At 40.4% G+C, this 23,645-nt stretch overlaps 3 protein-coding genes across 17 annotated transcripts in view; 1 reads left to right on the top strand and 2 right to left on the bottom strand.

Moving 5' to 3' along the window:
* LOC116712094 (phospholipase D1-like) overlaps positions 1–10,492 on the bottom strand; it is a 38,535-nt gene extending 28,043 nt beyond the window's left edge. Inside the window, exon 1 of the mRNA XM_032551930.1 lies at positions 10,383–10,492. The gene's annotated coding sequence lies outside the window, so the exon portion shown is untranslated. The remainder of the gene's footprint in view (positions 1–10,382) is intronic.
* Positions 1–23,645, bottom strand: part of LOC116712080 (NACHT, LRR and PYD domains-containing protein 3-like) — a 612,764-nt gene that overhangs the window by 386,359 nt on the left and 202,760 nt on the right. The gene's annotated exons all lie outside the window — the stretch shown is intronic.
* On the top strand, positions 15,196–23,516 carry mynn (myoneurin). Of its 3 annotated transcripts, none has more exons than XM_032551967.1 (9): positions 15,196–15,298; positions 15,859–15,915; positions 17,841–17,947; positions 18,885–19,825; positions 20,055–20,214; positions 20,298–20,476; positions 20,555–20,647; positions 21,354–21,479; positions 21,876–23,516. In XM_032551967.1, the coding sequence occupies exons 3-9, from the start codon at positions 17,934–17,936 to the stop codon at positions 22,280–22,282; spliced, it is 1,920 nt and encodes a 639-aa protein (XP_032407858.1). In that variant the 5' UTR covers positions 15,196–15,298; positions 15,859–15,915; positions 17,841–17,933; the 3' UTR covers positions 22,283–23,516. The 3 variants fall into 3 exon arrangements, with proteins under 3 accessions (XP_032407858.1, XP_032407857.1, XP_032407856.1); XM_032551966.1 differs by having other exon boundaries at positions 15,202–15,298; positions 17,668–17,947; XM_032551965.1 differs by having other exon boundaries at positions 15,202–15,298; positions 17,665–17,947.

Below are 23,645 nucleotides of genomic sequence, written 5' to 3'. Positions count from 1 at the left end.
GGCAATAATCCATTTTATTTACGATAGGGCTGGACAATAAATCAATAACATATACCACAATGGTGATCAATTTCAATAGATTTCACATCTAATAGAATATTCAATATTCAACATACAGAATATTAGTTGAACCGCACAGCATTCTGGGAGACGTAGGCATCCACAGTTAACTTTCCTACAGAAATGCCATGTTGACTTTATATGTTTATTTATTCAATAATTTAGCAGCAAAAAGATTTTTAGTTTTTGATTGAAATTTGATTAATTCACCAGAGTCAGTTGGTTGTTCAACAATACTTGGATGATTTTTTTAAAATGGCATCTTCAGTTGAGTATTCATTACCCAATCAATTCATAATCACTATAAAATACTTTAACACTTTTTAATTCTGCATGTAAAAATTAACCAAAGTATTGGTTAATTAGTAGTTAAATAGTTAAAACTTAACTATTCAACTTATAAATGTATTAAGTTATAAAAACTAGCAAACACACTCTAAAAACTAATTTAAACCAACTGAATTAGACAAACAAAAAGTCACAATAAAACTAAACTACAATGGAAAACCCAAAACTGCTCCATTGTTTTGGTCGTTTGGTAATTTGGTAATTTGTAAAAATGATCAAAATGGAAAATAAAAATAATTTCAGAGTGGTTTCAGAAGTTTAACCAGTGAAGCGTACTCACCTAAAGAGTTTTATTCTGTGTAGTTTTACCTCGACTGGTCGAGTAAAACGAGTTTTAATGGTCAAATCCTGAGCAACGGAAACACATTTTTGTATTTTTAGCCATTTTAGTTGATTGGTTTGTTGGCTGCTGTTAAAAGTTCACTAAAACGTCAGCATTAAAGTCTGAATTTCCTGATCTTTGACCGAAGAGTTTCACCCAAACATGCTAAACAAGCTCTGCATCGGTGGCAACGCGACTCTACATGGAGGGAAACTTTGCAGCTTTCAGCTTCTATCCACAACAAATCCAGAAAACTGAACAACAGCCGAAACACTGAGTTCCTTTGAATCAAGGCTAAAACCCAAATGTTGAGTTTAGTTTGGGCCATAATAAATGGAACATTGACCAACATATTGATGATTTTGATCATCACTGGTTCCTCAATTATTGGTTATGTGTTTTTATTTTTGTGTTTTTATGATTTAAAGCATTTTGAACTGCCTTGTTGATGAAATCTGCCACATAAATTAACTTGATTGATTCATTGAAACAAGAATAAAATGATTTCCAGCAAATCTTTCCATCTTTTCAAGCATCATTTTGAGCCAAATAAATAAATACTTTAAATTGAACATTATGAAATTAAACCTCGTTACAAAGAATAAATACATATAAAAGTCCAAAAAATGGAACCAGCATAAAACTAAAACTACACCTTTAGCAGACAGCAGGAAAGTTCATCACTTCACCAACACGTGTTGCTGGGTTTGCAGCGCAGCGATGCTGTAGGCGAGTCACTACACAGAAATACCATTAACATTATGCTGGCATGTGATGGCTGAGCTTTTATCATGCTTAATTCTATAATTACTATTATTTCAGATGACCAATTTGAACATTTTGTCTAGATTAGTCACATTAAAACCTAAATATATATATATATTTATTTTAAAAGTATCAAAACACTAGGAAACATTGATTAGTTATATTTGGTAGAGATTTATGCATCAGGCTAATATCTCAGTCCAAACACTTGACACTAAAATAAATGCTTCTTTAAGTGTTTACTGACATTTTCTTGGGTTCAAGATGTTTCCCAGTCTGGGTAAACATTGACTTTGTAAACAGGTTGGACTTGTTGGATCTTCTGGAACAGAAAGTGAGTGAAACAGGAGGGTTGAGTGTTTGTGAGAATTCATTGTTGACATTCCAGAGGAGGACCGAAGCATTCGGACTCCCAGCCACACTCCAGCAACCGCGGCTAACACACAGTTTGTGTCTTTATCTGGAGGCCACAAAAACTCAACGCAAAGCAACAAAATGAACATTTTCTGACTAAGAAACTGAAGTTTAACCTTCCCAAAGCAGCAAGGAGCCACAGAAACAACAACTTTTAATATTTACAAGGCCAAAACGTAGGTAGATAGCTGCAAAATGTTAGGGTGGGGTAGCTGCTAAGCTAAGCCTTATTAAACACTCCCAATTATAAAATATTAATAACAGAAATAAATTGAAAAATAATGAAAACCAAAAGTCAAATATTATCATGTTGACAAACAAAGAATGTTATTTTCCCCATTTACCTCATCAGGAAATCAGTCTTAGTTTGCATATTTATGATGGTTTATCCATTTTATGTTAGTGTTTTTACAAAATTAAACAAGAAACAACAAAAGTGCTACAGTAGTGTTGACTTCATACATGGATAACAAAACCCAATTCTGGGTACTAAACTTTGAAAAATGGATTTTATTTTCACCATTTCAGACTTGAACAAAGTAGAAAGTGTCTAATGAGCAGGATGCAGGTGAATCACCAGGTAGGGTGAATTTTCCATGAGTCATCCCAGGCAGGACACCAGCCAAACACAGGAATGTGTTAGCATGTGGACTAGCACGTGTTCCAGAGGAAAAATGTCATTCCATTATACTGAGGTGTTTCAATCATAACATAAACTCATGAAAATGTAACACAACAAAAATTGTACTGAAATCGTCATGAGAATAGATCCAGAATTACAAGGCAAGTAGTCGAGCTAAACAATGAAAGTCTGGGTTCAAGTTCAACTAAAAAATATTCTGCCATTAAACAAATTAGCAGAACTTCATCCAGACAATGTTAGCTAAAGGCTAAACCAAATAACCAAATAATCTTAAAAAAAACGAATAAAAAAGAAACAAGATCGCTAGCTTCGCAGTGCATCAATTGCTGCTCACTAGCTTAGCACAGCAGCTAGCGGAGCAGCTAGCAGAGCAGCTAGCACAGCAGCTAGCACAGCAGCTAGCGGAGCAGCTAACAGAGCAGCTAGCAGAGCAGCTAGCAGAGCATTGCTACATCCCTCAAGCTACAAATTTTAGTGAAGCTGATATGATTTGCTGTTACCTTACAAGAGGAATAATTGAGGAAATAAATGTTAATTTTGGGGGGAAATAGACCCGCCAACAAAACTACAAGCTGGTTTTTCAAACTAGGAATGTCAGATTTTTCAGGTCCCGGCTACAAAAGTAACACACCATGAACTTTGCTTTTGGTTGGGAAGAAGATGGGAAGTCAGCATATTATGATCCATAGAGAGAAAATGAATAAGAATAGCTGGAATAAAGTTTGTTTTACTTTTGCTAACCAGCTAAAAAGTTCAAACTTTGGTGTAATTGACAAAACTTGAGTGATTGAGAAGTTACTATCATAATGATTCTCAAAAATTAAAAATGGTGCAAAAACTTTCTCTTTTTTACCATACCGTTGCTCTCTTAAGCTAATTTCTATGAATGCTAGTTAGCGACTAGTTAGCTTGTTTTAATATAAAATAAAACCATGCTAGCATAGAGGTGCTAACATTTCTGTTGAGCAAAGGTTTAGTTTAACTTTTAATTTCTTTTAGCTAATCTAGTTATATTAGTTGATCATTATTGTATGAATTACAACAATTTTAATTGAAATAATCAGATTTTAAAAGATAACTGCCAAGTTTTTAAAACTTCTAAATATTTATTTTACACATCTGTAAAATAAATATTTTGTTTTAACTTGTAATTTATGTAGAGTTGTTACCCAACATAGATAAACACTGTAAAAAGCTGTAGACTTGATTTCCTCAGAGCGGAGCTGCACAGACCTGCAGAAGTTACAGAATAATAAAAACGTCACCGTGTGAAATGTCTGACTGAGCTGCTGTGCCAATATTTGGTTGGTGTAATATTATCAAACAAACCACCAACTCCACAGATACAGGAACCTCTTTATATTATTACTGACAACAAATTAACACTTAAAATAAATAATTATTAATCAAATAAAACGGCGTCTCCAGCAGATTGACTTGTTTGCTGAGGCTGCTCATTACAGAGCATTTAGCTCCAGTAGCTCAGCACCTAATGAGCTTCCCTGACTAATTATGCGAAGATAAAATCATTAAAACCTCTCAACACCTTTAGTTCTTAGAAACGCAGACACTTAGTCAGGAAAAATATTCATCTGGAAGCTGAAAACCCCGAGACGCTTCCTGGCCTTTTACTGCTTTCTTTACTCAAGGAAGGAAACTCGTGTCTTCAGGGCGGCTGAAGCAAAATGACATCATGTTTTCATAATGGTCTGCTGGTTTGTTCTGCTTTCTGCAGGAAATCTGCTTCATTATGACTCAGAGACAAACACTGAAATACAAAACGAGTTTCAAACAAAACAGTTTCCTCAACTAATGTTACCAGATGGCAGAAAACAGAAAGTTACTGCTTGATAGCAGACAGGCAGGCGTTGCACCGCCCCCTGGTGGAGAGCTGGGGCAGCTGCGTGTGTGTTTGTGGCGTAATTGTGCAGAGAAGCTGGTCAAGCCCACGCGGTTTTACTGTGTGGTTTTAGTGAACAGGAAGCTGCAAATTTCAACAAACTTATAAACATGTTTCAGCAACTTGTGGCTGCAGAAATACTCACACTGGTTTCTGCAGCAGAAAGATTTACTGCTGGGCTCAAATCTATTCAGACTCTGGTTCAATAAAAACATATTTTTATTTGTGCAAATATCTTCTGTGCTTTTGCTTTTCACCCCCTTATGACTGCATATCAGCTTTTTGTTTCCACTGCTTGCAATCATTAATCTATGAGACTGGATGAGCTCTGAGCAGTCTCCCTAATCTTTAGATCTTCTTTATAGGTCAAATTCAAGTCTAAAGCAACTGATGAAATCAGTCTTACTCAACACTTAGATCTGACGGGGGAAGGAACCATTTTGAGTCAGATTTTATATTTTTATAGCTGATTGAGTGCAGAAGCAAACAACCGAATCTAAGATGATGAAATTCTGCAACCAAGGATTTAAAAATGTTGTTTGATTTTAAAAAATTAAACACAAAAACTAATAGAAGAATAATCTGCATTTATGCGGTTTATAATCCATGAGTGAGTTTCTATCACTAAATGAAAGAAACTCATTAAATTTAGTTACATTTCCTGAATTGAACTGTAAAATGTTAACATGTCTACAACCTTTCTTCCATTTTACCAGTAATAAAAACAATATTTACAGCATTAATTATGGTTATGAAGGATGAGTCAGAATCAGCGGGTCTGAACTTCACCAACATTAGAAACATTCAAGAAGCATGAAGACAATTTAATGGCACACAAGAGATTCACAGACATTTTCTACCGCTCAACTTCCTGACCTACAAACGACAAACTAACTTCCTATTTTACTGTTTTACCTTTGGTACAATTTTACGTTCTTCTCCCCGACTTTCCCCAAATCTACAAAAACAACCAGTTATGATGCTAGAGAAGCAACAGCTGCAGCCCAACAACCTGGGAAGGCCTGGGCGGCCATTTCCAAGGTAGCAGTAAAAGAAGAAGAAGAAGTAGAATTAATACTAGTAGAAGAAGAAGATGACAAGAAGATGAAGTAAAAGAAAAAAAAAGTAGTAGAAGAAGACAAAGAAGAAGAAATTATTTATGTCAAGGTCAGAGCAATGAATGCTCAGAAAAATCACTAAAATACCCAAGAGCTCCAGCTCAGTTAGCAGGTTAAAGGTTAAAGGTCACAACAGGACGGCTTGGAGGAGTTGAAGTAGTGAACTTTGCTCTGAAATACAATATGTCAGCAGGTTTTCAAAGCTGCTTCTGAATGGAGAAGACAACTTGTCTCTTTCAGAGAGCTGAAAGAGAGAAAAATCAAAGTTCTGCATTGGCCTAATCAAAGTCCAGACCTCCAGATTGAAACAACAAATATCTGCAAACAGCAATGAAATGAAGCAACACCTTAAAGACCGGGGGGTGTACTTAGTTTCCCTCACAGCCACAGTGTGTTGTATCAGTTAGCAGGATGTTTTAATTTCTGGTTCGGCCTCTGATGTTGCTAAAACTGACAGTCAGCTGATGTTGCATTTCCTGCTTCTGGCTCAGCTAGCGTTGCGTAATCGCTGAGGGGGCGTGGCCTGATTACGGTAAAGTCAGAAAGGTTCCAGTTCACCCAGACGGGTCTGCATGCAGGAAGCATGTGTCTCTTGTTTTCTGTCAGAGGATCTTAATCTCCTGCATATATGAAGCAGCGCTGACCAGTCAAACCAGGAGCACAACAGACTGGTCATGAGTTTAATTCACATGATCGGCATTCGGACTGGAACAGGAGAACCTCAGTTCACGACCAGACACGTACAAGAGAGAATTTTATGTTAAAAAATACTAATTTTGACTTTAAAGAGCTGAAATAAAATAAGTAAAGTTGTTTTAACATTACAGACAGAGGAGACGGTTCTGGATGATCCTGCTGAATATTTTAGTGTTGATTCGTCCAAATGAGTCGGATTTTTATTCTGAGCGTGTTTCATACATGACAGTCCGGTAGACGGTAGACTCGGTTCTATTAGGGACAAAACTGCAACATTCCTAACATTTTCAAACAACCCAAACTAACTGAAAAACCTCTTCCCCTCCTCACCTGTGGGAGCGCTGCATCATAAACCACTGAAGGAAACGACACAAAAACCTCTGAAGAAGACTCTTACACTTACAAAAATGGAGTGGTGTCAGATTTTAGTGGTATATTTTCGCCCAACCATGAGCCATTCCTCTAGGCGCTAGGCTACCTTGTTTGTTTTGGTCCTATTTACCCACAATGCCCTGTGCTGTAGACTACATCCTGCTTTTGGAGCGGTCTCCGGCCCGCTTGGTGTCCACATATGCATTCTAGACTTTGGTTAGCTTAGCATTCACACCTCACCTGTGTTGATCATGTGACTCGTGTGATCGGAAAACACGTTTCCATTGCAGTTTTGACAAATACACTAATTTCAATACGGACAAAAAAACCACTTTATGGTGGTATTGTAATATGTTTTTATGTGGCATGTTTAGATTAAGCAAATTTATTTTCCAAATTCCAATTTGCGCAATTTTATGGTTGACAGAAATGCAGTTTAAGAAAGAGGTTCTATGTTTTTAAACAATGACGTTGAAGCTCCATCTCTTCCAAATTACTGTTATAAATGAGAAAAATGGTGTGTTCCTGTAGTTTTTGTCGTTTTGTGGCAGTGCTACAGCGCCACCAAGTGGCCTGGTGGATATATTACACCATTTTCTGCAGCAGCACATGTTTTTTCTTGATCACTTACAAAAATATCCTGTCTCTGTTCTGCTAGTTCAGGGCCAAAAGACATTTTTAAAATAATTAATCCAGTCTTTATGCAGTAGTAGATGAACTGGTGTTTTTAATATTTTACATTTTATTTGATTCCCAGTCCAATTCTCTGTTTAATTCCAGGATTTCATGAAGTCTGGCAGGTTTTTCGTTTGTTTGTCCTCCCATGTTGATTTAACTTCAGGCCTGCTGCTGGTAGCAGGATCTTATAATCTGCTAAAAGCTCACTCAGTTAAGAAACTTCCTCTCTGCAGTATCTGCAGACTATAAACCTTTAAATAAAATGATTTTTAGTTTAAACAACAACCTGCAGCTGCTTCAGATTCTGGTTTGATGGAGATCAGAGGAGCTGCTGCTGATCTGGAGGGTTGATTTAACTGACACATTAAATTAAAGACAAAGCACACGACCTTTCTGCAGCAGCATAATCTGTTTAACACCGAGTCCAGCCGCCGTGGCACATTCAGGAGAGAAACCTTTTCAATCAGCTGTCAGTTGCCTCAACGTTTCACCCAGAAAACCGATAGAAAATAACGACTTGAAGCTAACAATTAGAGGAGACAACAGATGAGTCTGGAAACAACTGAGACAGTTTTATATTGAAACGAAAAGGTGGAACCAAAAATGAACTCAGAGAGAGAAAGACGACAGACGGAAGGACGGAGGGACAGAGGGACGGATGGAGAGACGGACGGAGAGACGGAGGGATGGAGGGACGGAGGGACGGACGGAGAGACGGACGGACGTCTCTTACTAACAAGCAGCTCAATATTCCAACAGAAATGTTTTTAATCATGAAGTAAAACTACAGATATACAATTTAAACCTTCATAAATTCCCCTTTAGTTATTAATCATTATTATTTACAATTATTCCTTCTTCCTGCTGCTTCATTGCATCACCACCACGTTTACCAGAACCAGAACCAGAACTCCTGGGTCTGTCTCCTAATAGCCACTGTGTAGCTAATCTCTGGTTAGCGTCTGTTTGCTCCACACGTCTTCAGGTAAAACTGAACCGTTTGTCACCAAAGCAACAGAAAACCATCTTCAGCTCACAGACCGATCAGCCAGACGGATCCGGCTGATCGGTCCGTTGGGCTTCGGCCCCACTGACCCAACCCATCCGTCACGCCTGCTCTGATCATATTGATTAAAGGCTGTCTTGACCTCTGCTCTCCTGGAGCTTTATGCCTCCAGGCTCCAAGCAGCCGCTGCCAAAGCACACACACATTCCCACCCAGTAAGTCAATCCAGCACTCCCAGCATCCTGAGGACGGGTTGCTGGAAAAGCCATTAAGGCTCCCAGGATCCTACCTGTTCACCGCGCAGGACTGGAACCCATTAGCCAGACTGGTCCATTAGCAGAGCAGCAGAATACAGCATTTCTCCTGATGGGTCTCATCAGTACAGGATTAGTTTAATGAGAAGCCATATTGGTCCAAAACTGAAGTTATAATCTTTGGACCTACAGAATCCAGAGTCAACGCACAACTTCAGCTGGTTCAGCTGGAAACCCAAAGGACAGGAAGGTCCAGGTTCCCACTGGAAACTTCTGGACTGGAAAATAGTTCAGAACTGGACTGGAAACGGTCTGGTACTGGACTGGAAACGGTCTGGTACTGGACTGGAAACGGTCTGGTACTGGACTGGAAACGGTCTAGAACTGGACTGGAAACGGTCTAGAACTGGACTGGAAACGGTCTGGTACTGGACTGGAAACGGTCTAGAACTGGACTGGAAACGGTCTGGTACTGGACTGGAAACGGTCTAGAACTGGACTGGAAACGGTCTGGTACTAGACTGGAAACGGTCTGGTACTGGATTGGAAATGGTCTGGTACTGGACTGGAAACGGTCTGGTACTGGACTGGAAACGGTCTGGTACTGGACTGGAAATGGTCTGGTACTGGACTGGAAACGGTCTGGTACTGGATTGGAAACAGTCTGGTACTGGACTGGAAACGGTCTAGAACTGGACTGGAAACGGTCTGGTACTGGACTGGAAACGGTCTGGTACTGGACTGGAAAATAGTTCAGAACTGGACTGGAAACGGTCTGGTACTGGACTGGAAACGGTCTGGTACTGGATTGGAAACAGTCTGGTACTGGACTGGAAACGGTCTAGAACTGGACTGGAAACGGTCTGATACTGGATTGGAAATGGTCTGGTACTGGATTGGAAATGGTCTGGTACTGGATTGGAAATGGTCTGGTACTGGATTGGAAACGGTCTGGTACTGGACTGAAAATAGTCCAGAACCGGACTGGAATTGCTCGGGAAATTAAAACAGTTGGATACTGGACTGAAAATGGTCCGGAACAGAAAATGGTTGGGTGTTGCACTGGAAACAGTGAAAAAGCAGCCAAAGGAAAACTTTTTAAAATCCTCCAGGTGAGGAAAGTTCGGGGACCTGGAGGGAAAATCGGAACCTTTCAACACAACCAGTGATTCTCTGCTGCTTCTGACTTCCTGTCTGCTTCACCGCAGAAGTATTTCAGTAACCTCAGCCCAGTGTTGCAAAGAGAGGACAACGTTTCAACATGAGCAACAGCGACTTTCTGCAGATGTGAAGAACAAGATGGAGGTCTGGAGGAGGACTGACAGCTGACTGCGGGTCCATTAATCTGAACACGACGGGTCGGTGCGGAGGGGAAGTGGTTCTGTTGGTTTCTAACGAGGAATGGATAAAAATAAAAAAAGGGGAAGAGGTGGGTTGTTGTGGCAGGAGTGATGACACGCTCCTCATACAGGTCTGACTCGTTCCCAACCCCGCAAAACCGAGTCCGGTCGGAACCGAGACATTTAATTCACCTGGATCACACAGGAGAGCCCAGAAGATGTTGCGGAGGAAGAGGAGGAGGAGGAGGAAGAGGGATTCCTCCACACAACAACAAATAAATAAATAAACAAAGCTCCTCAGCAGAGCGGCGCATTCACCCAATTAAGCTCCACAAATTACGCACAACTCCAGCAAACGTCTCCTCACAACAACCATCCGCTTCAGGCAGAAACAGGAAAACGTGACAATAAAACAACATAAAATAAAATAAGATCAGAGAGAAGCGAGTCCAGACACGAAGCTTACCCTCCTGATGAGAAGCAGCTGCTGCTCAGACTGAGCCGAGGAGCGCGACCAAAACCTCCTGATTCCCGGAGGCGAGTCAAGCGGCAGCGAAACGGCTCAAACTGGACTTCCGGTGGCTTTGCTTTCAAAATAAAAGTCTGACAGCAGCAGGGCGATAACAAATGACAGGAGCTGAAGATCTGCTTTCGTTTCTATTTTAACGAATTAACATGAATTTAAAAAGGCGAAAATAAAAATTTTAATCTTTTTTAACTCAGAAAATTTTATTTAATATTTATTTGAGGTTGATTTGTTGAAATGTTATTTAATGGTGTGGATTTTATTTTTTTAATAAAATAAAACATGATCATTTTAAAAATATTTATTTTATATAATAAAAATGAAATTAAAATACATTTAGATTGGTTTGATTATTAAAATAAAAATGCCCTCAAGAAGGAACAGAACATAAATGAAAACACTTGAGTTTGTCTTATCTCATTTTTCCACATAAGTAGAATATTTTTCATATTTTAAATGTTTTATCTGAGGATCTTTGGTATGTTTTGGTTTTATCAGTTGAAACCTCTGTCACAAAAAGACAAACCAGATAATCTGATGCTCTAAACATTCAACAATCTGCATTTTTCTATTTCAAAGAAACATTGTTGATGTTTGTGACTCAACAACTCAAACTGATGTATTTCCAAAGGAGACTGCTTTGTTTTGACAGTTTCCTTCTGTGAACCATCAAGACGAAGTTTATGGCGGCCTTTTATTTTGAAAAGGGAAGCGCATCAGGTTTAGTGGTCATGTTGTGTGTCTTTCATGCAGATGTTGGTTTTCCCCTGGAAACCGCATCAGCTTCCTTCTTCACGCATTAGAGGTGAAGTTATTTGTTTACATCTGAATGGATTCTGCAGCGGGAAAAGAGAGACACGGAAACACGTTAACGTGCCGCCAAACCGGAAGTTCCTCCATGTCCGATTATTAGACGGAAGACAGAGCTCAGAAATGTGAGCTCTGTTCATTCATCCACTCATCTGTTCATCCATCCATCCATCCATCCATCCATCCATCCATCCATCCATCCATCCATCTGTTGATCTATCATCCATCCACCCATTTATCATCCATCCATCCATCCATCCATCCATCTGTTCATCCATCCATCATCCATCCATCCATCCATCCATCCATCCATCCATCCATCCATCCATCCATCCATCCATCCATCCATCCATCCATCCATCCTCTCCTCTCAGATGAAACAGTCACGCTGATCGTTGGATCTCCATCTGTTCCAATCACTTCAGGATTTGATTATCATTTTCTCCTGTTTCACCCTCAGGTCTTTTCCTTCATTCTGCCCCCTCCCCACTTCCCAGTTGCCCCAGAGCTTCACCAGGCTCCATCTTCTCCCCAACACTCAGGTTGAAACAGGAGAAAACTCTGCATGAAGAGACCGAACAGTTTGATCAGGTGGAGAACCTCAGACAGCAACACAATCAGCTTGATCAACATTTTGGCAGCAAAGCCGTTCAAAGTGCTTTACATCATAAAAACACAAAGTCATAGAAACACACAGCCAACGACTGAAGCATTATATTCTGTAAAGTCCCATCGTTACACATCAGAATGTTGATTAATGTTTCATTTATTATGTTTCAAAAGCAAATCTAAGCAGGAGGGGTTTTAGTCTAGATTTAAAGGAACTCTGTTAGAATCTGATTGCTGCTTCTCCATGTTTGGTTCTGGTTCTGGGGATGCAGAACCAGAAGTCCTGGGAGGTCCAGACAAAGGGAACCAGGCTGGGCTCAGATGTAGATTAGTGGTTCATCTGGGTCTCATCAGGACGACAGAGTTCATCCCCGTTTTCTCCTCTCCGATCCTCCAGCAGAACCTGGCTGCGTCTCGTCTCCTCCAGCCTCCATCGGCTCGGTGAGATGCAGCGACTCAAACTGAACAGAGCAGAATCTATTTCTCAAGATACTGAAAACACAAACAGGACAAGACTTTTTCTTTTAAACGGTTGACTTTCTTTGTGTCCTTTTTGTTTAATGTCCACAGGTTGCACAAAAAGTGTGTCATAGTGTTGGTAATTCATCATTCAGTTGGATGCAACAAAAGCAAAGCAGAAGAAGGATAAAAACAAGATGGAGACTTTAACCTGAGAAACAACCCAAACAACAGAGGAACACGATCAAAGACGCAGACATTCCCCGTCTGTATTTATTTTTAAAAACCTTCCATATTGGCTCTAAGAATGATTAGAGATAAATGTGCTGCGTTTTGTGCAAGTTAAATGATCCTGATAGAGATTTAGTTTGAAAAACCATATCAGTACTTTTTTAATACTATACAAACAGTGCATGTTGTCAGCAAAAGGAAAAAAAAGTATTTTATACTTATCAAAAGTCATTTTGTATTCGTAAAGATAAATATTACTTTTTTACTTTCACTTGAGTAAAACAGTTCAACCTGTACTTTTACTTTAACTATAATATTTTTTCATACAAGTATCTGTAGTACTTTAGTAGAGATTGTGACCTTTAATAGTTTGTTCTGCTGAAGGTGGAAGTGAGTCTGAATATCATGGTGAAAACTAAACGTCTGTCCAAGTCCTTCAAGAAGATTGTAGCAAATTATCAATACGAAAAGTTCAGAAAGTTTAAACTCATCCATTCTACATATACTGTGTGAAAAATGTTCTACAAACCTACTGCCTGACTAATTCAGTTCATCCTAAAATCCGTCTGCAAGATACTTAAAGAAGTCCTGAAAACCTTAAAGTGTCGTGACAGAACAGCAGACTGTTGCTGATCTTGATAAGAAAGTCAAAAGCTGCACAATCTGAAAGTTGACAGGAAAGATTATAGGAGAAGGAAATGTTTCTTCTTTAAGAAAAACAGACTGAAGTCAGCCTGTAACCAGGCTGTTTGGACAGAAGAAAACAGAATTATTTGAAGAACAGGACAAAGGCATAAATCAAACATGGAAAAATAACCTCATAACAACACCGTAGGATGGAAGACCCAAAGCCTTAAAACCAGACAAACCAAACCTTACCCCTAAAGAAGGAAATAACCTGGAAGAACATCATCATTTACCCAGAATACAAGAGTTCATACAAAGGCCATGACACAACTCAAGGACACACGATGATACCAATGGCCCCATCTGGAATCACCAATCTTAGTCAATAACTCACTTAAAATTCTCAATGAACCAAAAACAAGTCCAATATCTAACAGATGCTCATCCATCCAGACCCCACTTCTTCTGTTCACCACCCAAAATCCACAAAGAGTCAACAGAATGGGCCGGACCCTTCAAATCCCCAACAGTAGACCCACCGTGTCAGACTGGGGCAGTGAGTCCTACAGCTCAGCGCTTCACTAGCCTCATTCATTATCAATGCTGCCATGTGTCAGAGAAAAATATCCATGAAGAAAATGAAGTCAGAACTGGACCCAGAAACACAATAATGACCCAAAACATACCAGCAAATCCACAAAGAACTGGAGAATCCATAGGCCCAGTCAAAGCCCAGATCTTAATACCACTGAGGAGTTGTGTGGTGAATTGAAGCAAATGGAAACTCCTTAGACGTCTCTCAGCTGAAGGTGAGGAGTGGAAGAAATGTCCCTCAGACTTTTGGCATAGAGGGACAAGAAGCGACTCTGAAGGTGATTCAGCCAAGAGGAAAACTCCAGCTGTGTCTCTGACATTCAACTTCAAGTTTATTTGTAGAGCATTTCAGCAACCAGGCAGTTCAAAGTTCTTTACATCCTAAACACATTATATACAAAACTCTGGTGTTCCTTGACAGGAACGCCTTGTCGCTGGTGTTCCTGTCGCTTCCAGTTTATGGCGTTCTTCATGGAACCTTGGTGGTTCCTGGTTTGGTCCAAATCATCCAAACCAGCCACAGTTTTGCTCAAATGGTTGAAACTTTGAAACAATCAGGTGTTCAGAAACACAATGATCCCCAAACACACACAACAAAGCTGGAAATGGGGAACCACGGCTGACATTAAGCTACTTCAGCCCTGGAATGAAGATTTCTGTTCATTTCGTATCTCATCTTCTCATCTCATCTTTCAGAGGCGTTTTTCTGCTTTGCGTGGTTCAACATTACTCAGACAGGGGACATTAATTCTCTCCATGTAGTGTACAGCGATAGAGTCGAAAAAGGTGTGGTTGTTGTAGTTTACTGATATAGGCTGTGATAAACATTCCTGAGACACCAGATGTCCCTGAATGCCACCAATCCAGTTACGTTGGGTCAGAGGTCATCATCTGTTTGCAGAAAGTGCTAAATCATGTGAATGAGTGCTGAGGAGGTCTTCATTCACATGGATGAATGAAACATCCATTCATCCATTTTCAGCACTGATCCCACTCATGTGATTGGACAAACCACAAGTGGACCTCAACATATAAACAAAGAATAGACAGGTTTGGGACACTGAGAAATAAACACCAATGTATCTTTTAGCATGAAATGCAGACACATTTCTTCTCTATTCGTCATATAATCAAGAAACTTACGGACAACCCGGAGCATCCTCTATATGGAAGATCCTTCCTGCCCACAGCCATCAGCATCCAGAATAACTCTTTGACCAACCTTAGATTATATGAGTTAACAACATTTAATTTCTTTATATGATTAATACAATAGTTTTCCATTTTAATTTTCTAATTATGTTCAAGATGAATTATCTATTTTACTTTAAAACTCCAGATCTGATCTATTATTAAGGTTAATACTGTAAAATCAAGGAATTAAATCCCTTCCTTCACTGCCATGACTGAAATCGAGGCGAGACGGGAATCATCTCAACCCCGACGAACATCTTTGTTGAACAGTTATGTCTCGCGAGACATTCAAAATCACGTGGCTAATGGCTGGAGATCGCGGATATTAGAAGGTAGTTTTTGTGCTTTTAAATCCTTCGCTTCGGACTAAAAATAACGAATTTGTGCAATGAAATTTAATCGGCCGATGCCATATTTGAACGGTGCGTCTGTGAAATGAATGCGTTTGCGGGGTTTTGTGGCCGCTTACGTCGACCCCGCCTGTAGAAACCGTCAAACCTTCGAAATAAGAGCTCAATGTTTTCCGCGCTTTTTATTGTTGCGAAAATAGTTAGCTTTGGTTTGGGAGATGATCCGGTCCGCTCAGACCGCTGGGGAGGGGAAACCGGCTCTCTACTGAATCTAACGGGGGGAAATGTTCAGATAAACCGGAGCCGGGCAGAAAACAGCCCGCAGAGGTCATTTAAAGAGGATGTACAGCCGCTGCTAGCATTAGCCGGAGCTAAAGGCCTCCTCGGGAAACTGGAGGGAGCTTTTATTTTCCAAAATCTGCTTCTTCAGCTCGCCTGCCTGAGCTGCAGACCTCAAGCCTTTATCTACATAATACATTAATATTCAGACTGTTGATGAACATTATGGTTGTTGTTTATTTAGCCTGTCGCCTTCATTGCAGGGTTCTGCAGAGAAGAGGAGGGGAAAGTGACTGAAGCTTCACTGAACAGCACTGAGGGTGACTTTTCCTTCTGCTTTAAACTTCTCATCGTTTCCCCATTCATGTTATTATCGGCATAGAAAAATCAGTTCAGCTCAATTTTGATCTAAATATACTCAGTGCTTATTTTAAAAGTTTCAAAAAGCATAGAATAATTATTTATATAAAAAAAAGTTGCAAGTAAATAAAAAAAAAAAGGAACCATTGAAAGTTTGCTGCTTGTTGGGAAATAGTAAGGCAATATTATAAAAAGCTCTATATTTTTACCCTTATTTGATCAGTTTATTATATTATTATTCACATAATCAAACTCTTCATTATTTTCTGCTCCAGGTTGATTACGGTCTGAAAAAGCAAAAATAAAAATACAAATTATATTAGGAAGGAAAACCAAGTTATTGATGTTTTTATATATTGTTAACATAATTAAAACATTAGTGGGTTACAAAGTATAATAAAATTAAATAAGGAAAAAAAATATTTTGTTCAGTATTGAACAATTTTTTACTGTATTCTTATTTACTGAAAGTATTCATTAAATTAAATTTTAACTTTATCTCAAAAAGCCATAAATGATTATTTTAATTTTTGTTTCGTTTTTAATACTTATAACAGTGATAATATTTAAGACCAGTAATAATAATAACAACAGTGGTAATTGTGTCAAATAAAATAATAATAATTATGACTACTATTATAGGATCAATATGATAATTAAAAATATTTTTAAAAATAATCATCTTAACTGGCATTCCAAAATAATGTAATAATAATAATTTTAAAAACAATGGCATGTTTGTAGTAATATTTATATACTTGACATTTATTTTAAGTCCAAAAAAGCCAAAAATAAATTTTCTGAAACTTTTTAAAAAATCGATAAATAAAATATATTTTAAACATGAGTCAAAAGTGCTTCTTTCTCTTATTTATAAATATTTATAAATATTTATTTATTATTATTTGTGTAATAGATTTAACCAATCTCAACCCTAATCTATAACTAATAATTATGTTTTAGTGTTTGTATTTGTTTTATTCTTAGGAAATAAAATAAAAACTTTTTATAATAAATGTTAATTAAAAATGCTTTATTGCACCCAAATATAATATTTATCAATGGACAGCAGAGTGTAATTAATCATTAATAAATCAATATTTGGAGTTAATAGAAATATTATTAAAACAGTGATGGGAAGCTGGACTGGTTTCCAGTATCAACTGGCTGCAGGTCACTGGTTCCCTCTGAGGAACCATTAAGGGTTTATAACCAGGTGACAGTCTGGAGCAACATGAAGTTTATTTATCTTCTATATTTAGTTCATTCAGCTCCGGGTCCATGATTTCATCTCCGTTATAATTCAGAGTTCCTTTAAATAAAGAGGAACCGTCCTGAGCAAGCATGTGGCGACAGTGGACAGGAAGCAGCGCCCAGCAGAGGCAGCCTCAGGTTGAGAGGACAGAAAGGAGGCAGGCGCTCTGAGCCAGGAGTACTTTCCCTCAGGAAGTTAGAAAGAGCCGCGGTGACTCTGAGTCTCAACCAGTCAGCACATTTCATTCCTCAGACTGACAGTCAAGGTGAAAAAGAAAGTACACCCCCTTTACATGCTGCATTTTTACGTTTCCGGAAATAAAAACCCGTAAGGAGAGACGGGGTGTACTTTCTTTTTGCAGTGACGTGATCTCAGAGTGTGATTAGCGTGTTTCAGTCACTCAGTCCCTGTTAGCGTGTGAAAGCTGACCCGGTCCTCTGAATCGCCCCTCCAGCAGCAGCAGCAGCAGCGATGGCTCAGCTCGCCAGCCACGGACGGCTGCTCCTGCAGCGCCTGCATCAGCAGCGGGAGATGGACTTCCTGTGTGACATCACCATCATGGTGAAAGACGTGGAGTTCAGGGCTCACCGCAACATTCTGGCAGCCTTCAGCGATTATTTCTCTGTCCAGGCGGAAAAGGGCGAAGAGTTCACGACTCTGGACCCGGAGAAGGTCAGCCGCTACTCCCTGGAGAAGCTTCTGGAGTTCGTTTACACCGGGCAGATGAACCTGAGCAGGTAGGCGCCGAGATCCCACCTGGAAACAAAACTCAAAAAAACAGAATAAAATACGTCAGAACACATCACAGATCACCACAATAATAGACACAAGACCAATATCAGCTAATAAATAGAATATTCACTGAACTCTGATCCACAACCACACAGCATTCTGGGAGATGTAGGCAGAGGAAAGACTTTAGCTGCTCAACCTCTTACAGCCAGCTAGCAAAGCAATGTTGGTGGCATCAACTCACTCACTGTCTCTGGTTACCTAGCAACAACCTTTTAACTTGCACAGCAAAATTAGATAAAATTTCAGAATGTGAATTTTTTTCCATCATTGCGCTTCTTATTTTTGTAGAGTGATGTCATCACTCCCAGGGCGGCCATCTTGTTTTTCAGCTTCTGTTTGTTTGGACTCAGGTCAACTCACAGCAGGCATGATTAAAATAAAAGCAAGTTTTTACAAATATTTTCTGTCATTTGCATTCATTTATGGAAAAAGAAAATAGATTGTAATCAAATTTGATATGAAAAAAATGTAAGATTTTTCATTTAACCACTCAAAGCTTTTTGGTACATTATTAGAAATACACTAAAATATGCAACTAAACGTATATTAAATTTCCTTTTTTAAATAAGAAAATAAACATGTTTTTGCTTCAATGCAATAACAGAAATGCTTTAATGATGTGAACCAGATGAAGATAAAATGGTCACTTGAGTTTTGGTTGAATATATTTACAAACAGAAGTTTTTATCTTAAATACAAAATGTAGATATGTTTGTATAATTAATAAATTTGGCTTAACTACGGAACTTTCAACAAAAGGTATTTTTGATTTGGTGTTCTCCAGTTAACAATTAATCGATGACTAAATTCATTAATTATTTCAATAATCTGATTCACTGTGCGATTCCTGCTTTAAGTGTTCTTCTTCTGTGGTTTCAGCACCAGGCAGGCTGCCGTGCGCCGAGCCGCCGTCTTCCTGGGAATGTCGGAGGCCACTAAGTACCTGGAGAAAGTCCCCTGCTGGTCCGAGTCCGGCGAGACGTCCCAGTCGGTGGCGGACGGAGAGGCGGAGCCGTGTCCGCCGAGTCCCAGCAGCCCGCCGTCCCCCATCCCTCTGTCCATCGCCTCCGTGGTCGGAGACTTCAAGGAGGACGGCCTGGAAGGGAAGATCCACGACTTCGACCCGCGGGACGAGGACCTGGGCGACGATGTGGATTACAAGCCCGCCACGCCGCGGAGCTTCGGCCGAGCGACAGGCAGGAAGAGAGGGAGGAGGCCCAAGAGCTTCAGCGGCCAGCGGCCGGACCTGAGCGGCCCCCCCAAGATCCAGAGCTACAGAGGCAGGGGGCGACCCAGAGGCAGCGGGCGTGGCCGAGGAAGAGGAACCGCCAGAGAAGAAGATCTGTTTGCCGGCGAATCGGACGGCAGCGTTAAGGACTTCGGCGAAACGCCGGCCGACTTCGGAGACACGTCGGCCGACTGGAGCCCGTCCAGAGAAGAAGAGCTGCCGGCCAAGAAACCACGGCTGGGCGGCGAGACAAGAAGAGGGAGAGGTCGCGGGCGGGGTCGGGGGCGTGGGAGGGGGCGGGGCCGGGGCCGGAGGAAGATGGAGGAGGAGGAGGAGGACGACGACGATGAAGACGAGGAGAGCGGGGAGCTGGGAACTGAGGAAGAGCGCGAGGCGGAGGGCGGAGAGCTCGACGGATTGGAGCTGGGCGAGTCGCTGACCTGCAGCGAATGCAACAAGCTGTTCAAAGACATCAGCAGCCTGCGGCGCCACGAGAAGATCCACAAGGGCCTGAAGCCGTTCTCATGCATCTTCTGCTCCAAGACCTTCAGGCAGGCCACGCAGCTCAAGACGCACCTGCGCATCCACACAGGTCAGCAAGACACAGGAGAGAGTAACAAGAAAATATCACAGATCAGCAGCTACACAACACAGAAACAGGAAAATACAGGAGAAAATAACAGACGAAAAATAAGAGGAAATGCTCAAGATAAATACAGGAAAAAACAGAAAAAAAGAGGAAAATCTGCAGGATAAACTGATAAAATATCTCCCAGCTGCTCATTTTAAATACCTAAACAGTTTAACCTCTTTGTCTCTAGGTGAGAAGCCGTTCACCTGCAGCAACTGTGACAAATGTTTCGCCCAGAAGTGCCAGCTGGTCGCTCACCGCCGGATGCATCATGGAGAGGAGAAACCGTACACCTGCGAACGCTGCGGCTTCAAGTTCGCCACATCATCCAACTACAAAATCCACATCAGGTTCTCTTCCTGCTACGTTAAACTGACTGAGCTGCAGAGGAAACGGCTGAATGTTCACTTCTTTAATGTGTTTTTTCCCGCAGACTCCACAGCGGAGAGAAACCGTACGTCTGCGACATCTGCGGCCAGGCCTTCGCTCAGTCTAGTACCCTGACCTACCACAAGAGGCGCCACACCGGGGAGAAGCCGTACCAGTGCGACCTGTGTGGCATGTCCTTCTCCGTGTCTTCCTCTCTCATTGCACACGCCAGAAAACACACAGGTGCAGCTCATTATTATTCATACCCACTAAGGTGGGCGGAGCTAACACCATTTTAATCTGTTCCTGTTCCTGTTTCAGGCGAAACTCCGTATAAATGTTCGCAAACAAATTGTGACGCCAAATTTGCGACATCTTCTGAGCTGAAGAAGCACCTGAGGAGGCTTCACCCAGGTGAGTTCAGATTAGGATTATGTTCAGTAGATTAAAACTTAAAGTGACCGCAACGACGCTCTGAACAAAGAAGACAGAAAAACAGATGCAACTCCCTACTTTTATCTGTTATCTGGATGTAAACAACATCTAAGGTTGAAATCCAAGTTTTTAATGTAAAGATTTTTACATGGTGTGTTAAACTAAGAAAGGCTTTGAGGCAGCAGCTTGGAGACCTAGCAGCCCGGCTTCTGTTTATTTGGACTCTGAGTTCAGGTCAACTCACAGAAGGGAACCTTAAAATATTATCATGCCTTCTGTGAATAGTATTTTATTAGAAATACACTAAAATATGAGTGCTTTTGGAGATTTAAAAGCACTCACTGATGACAAACAACTGCTTTCAATAAGTAATTTAATTAAAAAAAACTGAAATTGTGGCAACATCAGTGACCAAGATGCTTTTTTACAGTCTGTGAGAACCATGCAGCGGCAGAAGTGAAGGGAAGCACCGAAAAATCACCTTTTCTTGCAGAACTGTTTTGTGTTTTTCTGCTCTTATGCTAAGTAGATGTTAATGTTGGATTTTTATCATCTTTAAGCTAAAATAATCAACATTTTCAGAAATAAAGGCTTGAAATATTGAACCTATAGAATATGTGAATGTCACTTTCAGAAATAATACATTTGTGTGTGTGTGTGTGTGTGTGTGTGTGTGTGTGTCCAGATGGAAACTCTGGCGTCCAGTGCCTGCTGTGTGGGAATCGCTTCGCCAGCGTGAAGAACATGATCAAACATCAGGAGAAGGCTCACGCCGACGAAGTGCGACAACACAAGGAGCGGGCGCGAGCCGGTGAGCCGATGGGCGGGGCTTAATTTAAATCTAAACAGTGTTTTTCACAGTTGGGGCCACCAGGGGGCGCTGCAGAGCTTTAGAAGGTTGTAGAGAACGTGAGAAAAAAACATGCGAAAATAGGGAAAACATTATTTTTTTTTTTATCATTGTTGAAAGACAGTTAGGGGCCGCACAAAATCAGGTCAAGGGCCACATATGGCCCTTACACCACACTTTGGACACCCTATTTCTAGATGGACATAATACTTAGTGAATAGTAAATTTAAAAAATTTTAAATTGAATGTTCCTTTACATATTTTGTAGTATTGTTTGTGGTTTGTGGACAGAAGCCAATCCCATTTGGGAATCCCTTTTTCAGACGGTAACCATGGCGATTTGTTGTGTCTCTGCAGTTGTCCTGCTGGCCTCCAGCCATCCGGTGGCCTTCGTTCAGAGTAAACTCACGCAGGACAAGAGTCTGGTTTCCATCCCAGAATCGGAGCCAAGCAACCCGGAACCTCCGACCCCGAGCCCCAAAGCCTCCGAACCGTCTGCCGCCACCGGCACCGAAGACCCGCCCACCGAGCCCGCCGCCATCATCCAGGACTTCAAGACGGAGCCGGACCATCACACGCTGAGCGCTGACGCTGGCCAACAGGTGACCTTCGAGGCCGACCCGGAGCAGACCATCAACTCGGACACGCTGCACGCGCTGGTGGAGCAGCTGCGGCCGGCGGCGTCGCCCGCCACGGGCCTGGAGCAGATCATCATCATCAAGACGGTGGACCCGGCCGAGGCGCCTCCGCCACCGCCGCAGTGAACCCGGAGGCGGGACGGACTCTGGACTAAAATCTGACCCAACTTCACGTTTTCACAACCGTTTCATTTCTAAAAACAACCAGAACCAATTTAGATAACAGTTTCACCATTTCATAGAGTATTACTAGATTGATGACCTCTGACCCCTCATTTCATCCTATTTAAAGAATATTTTACTCCTTTCTCTTTTGACTAATCTTTACTTCTTTTTTTATTATTTCTGATGAACATCTTTAAAGTCAGTTCTGCCATAAATTAGTTTGTAAAAACTTATTCTTTAGCTGATTTAGATTTTTCCGTTGCAGAGTAAAGTAGCATGATTAGTTTTGTTTTATGTTGGATATATTTTGGTGCATATAAACGTTTAAAAAAAGTCAGTTTCCTGGTTGTTTGGCTTTAATCTGGTGAAACTTTGGCGTTTCAAGCTGCAGCTGAATTTGAAATAATTTTGGAGTACAACATGACAGCAGGTTTTCTCCTGAATGATGGCGTATTTAATTTGACGATTCAAGAGTAAAATGTGAGCATGAAGTGATAAAACGGCTTCTATTTCAGAGCCAGATGAGAATCGAATCCTGCTGGTACCGGTCCAGTCTGCAGGTCAGAAAAGTCTTAATTAGTTTAAAGTCTAAAGCTTTAGCTTTAGATTTAGCATCCTAAAACTTCAACTTCCTGATGATTCATCCGGACAGCAGATGTTTTATGTACTCGATGCACTTCAATGTTTTATTCCAGGACTTCACCTTTTGAGCTTTTTTTTCTCCTTAAAACATAAAAGTAAAATAAATGCTTATTAAGACATGATAAGTTTTGCAGTATTTTTGCTTCAAGGTAAATGTCCTAACTATGAACAGCTTCAGTTAAATCTGTAAACAGAATTTAATTTTTTCCTCTGTTCATTTTCATCAACCTGAAACAATCACATTGTTATTTTACAGCTTTATTCTGGGTTAAATAATCAGTGTATAGAGAAATATGCTGAATCTTTTTATTTTTTCACGTTTTGTGTAGCAAGTAGGAGGCCAGAAAAATCATTTTTATTTATCATTTCCACATCTGTTAGAGAATGTGTCTCTGTTTAGTTTAGTTGGGAAACTGCTGTACACAAAGCATTTTCAGTAGGTCTTATTTTTGCAAAATGTCATCATTACTTGTACAGTTGTGAGGAATAACTACATGTTAGGTAATGTATAAAAAAAAACAGAAAAAAAATAATAAAAGCGATGTGAAATGAAGCTAAAATGCATCAGTGTTGATTTGTTGTAATGGAAAGTGGGAAAATATTTATTTTTAGAATTAGCATTTAGCATTACTGTCAAAATGATGTCAAAACTAAACCAATATTGTAGAACAGTGGCGATTGT

This window comes from Xiphophorus hellerii, chromosome 21 (assembly GCF_003331165.1).
Source record: "Xiphophorus hellerii strain 12219 chromosome 21, Xiphophorus_hellerii-4.1, whole genome shotgun sequence".
Taxonomy (NCBI): Eukaryota; Metazoa; Chordata; class Actinopteri; order Cyprinodontiformes; family Poeciliidae; genus Xiphophorus; species Xiphophorus hellerii.
This window is presented reverse-complemented; position numbering and strand designations above follow the sequence as displayed.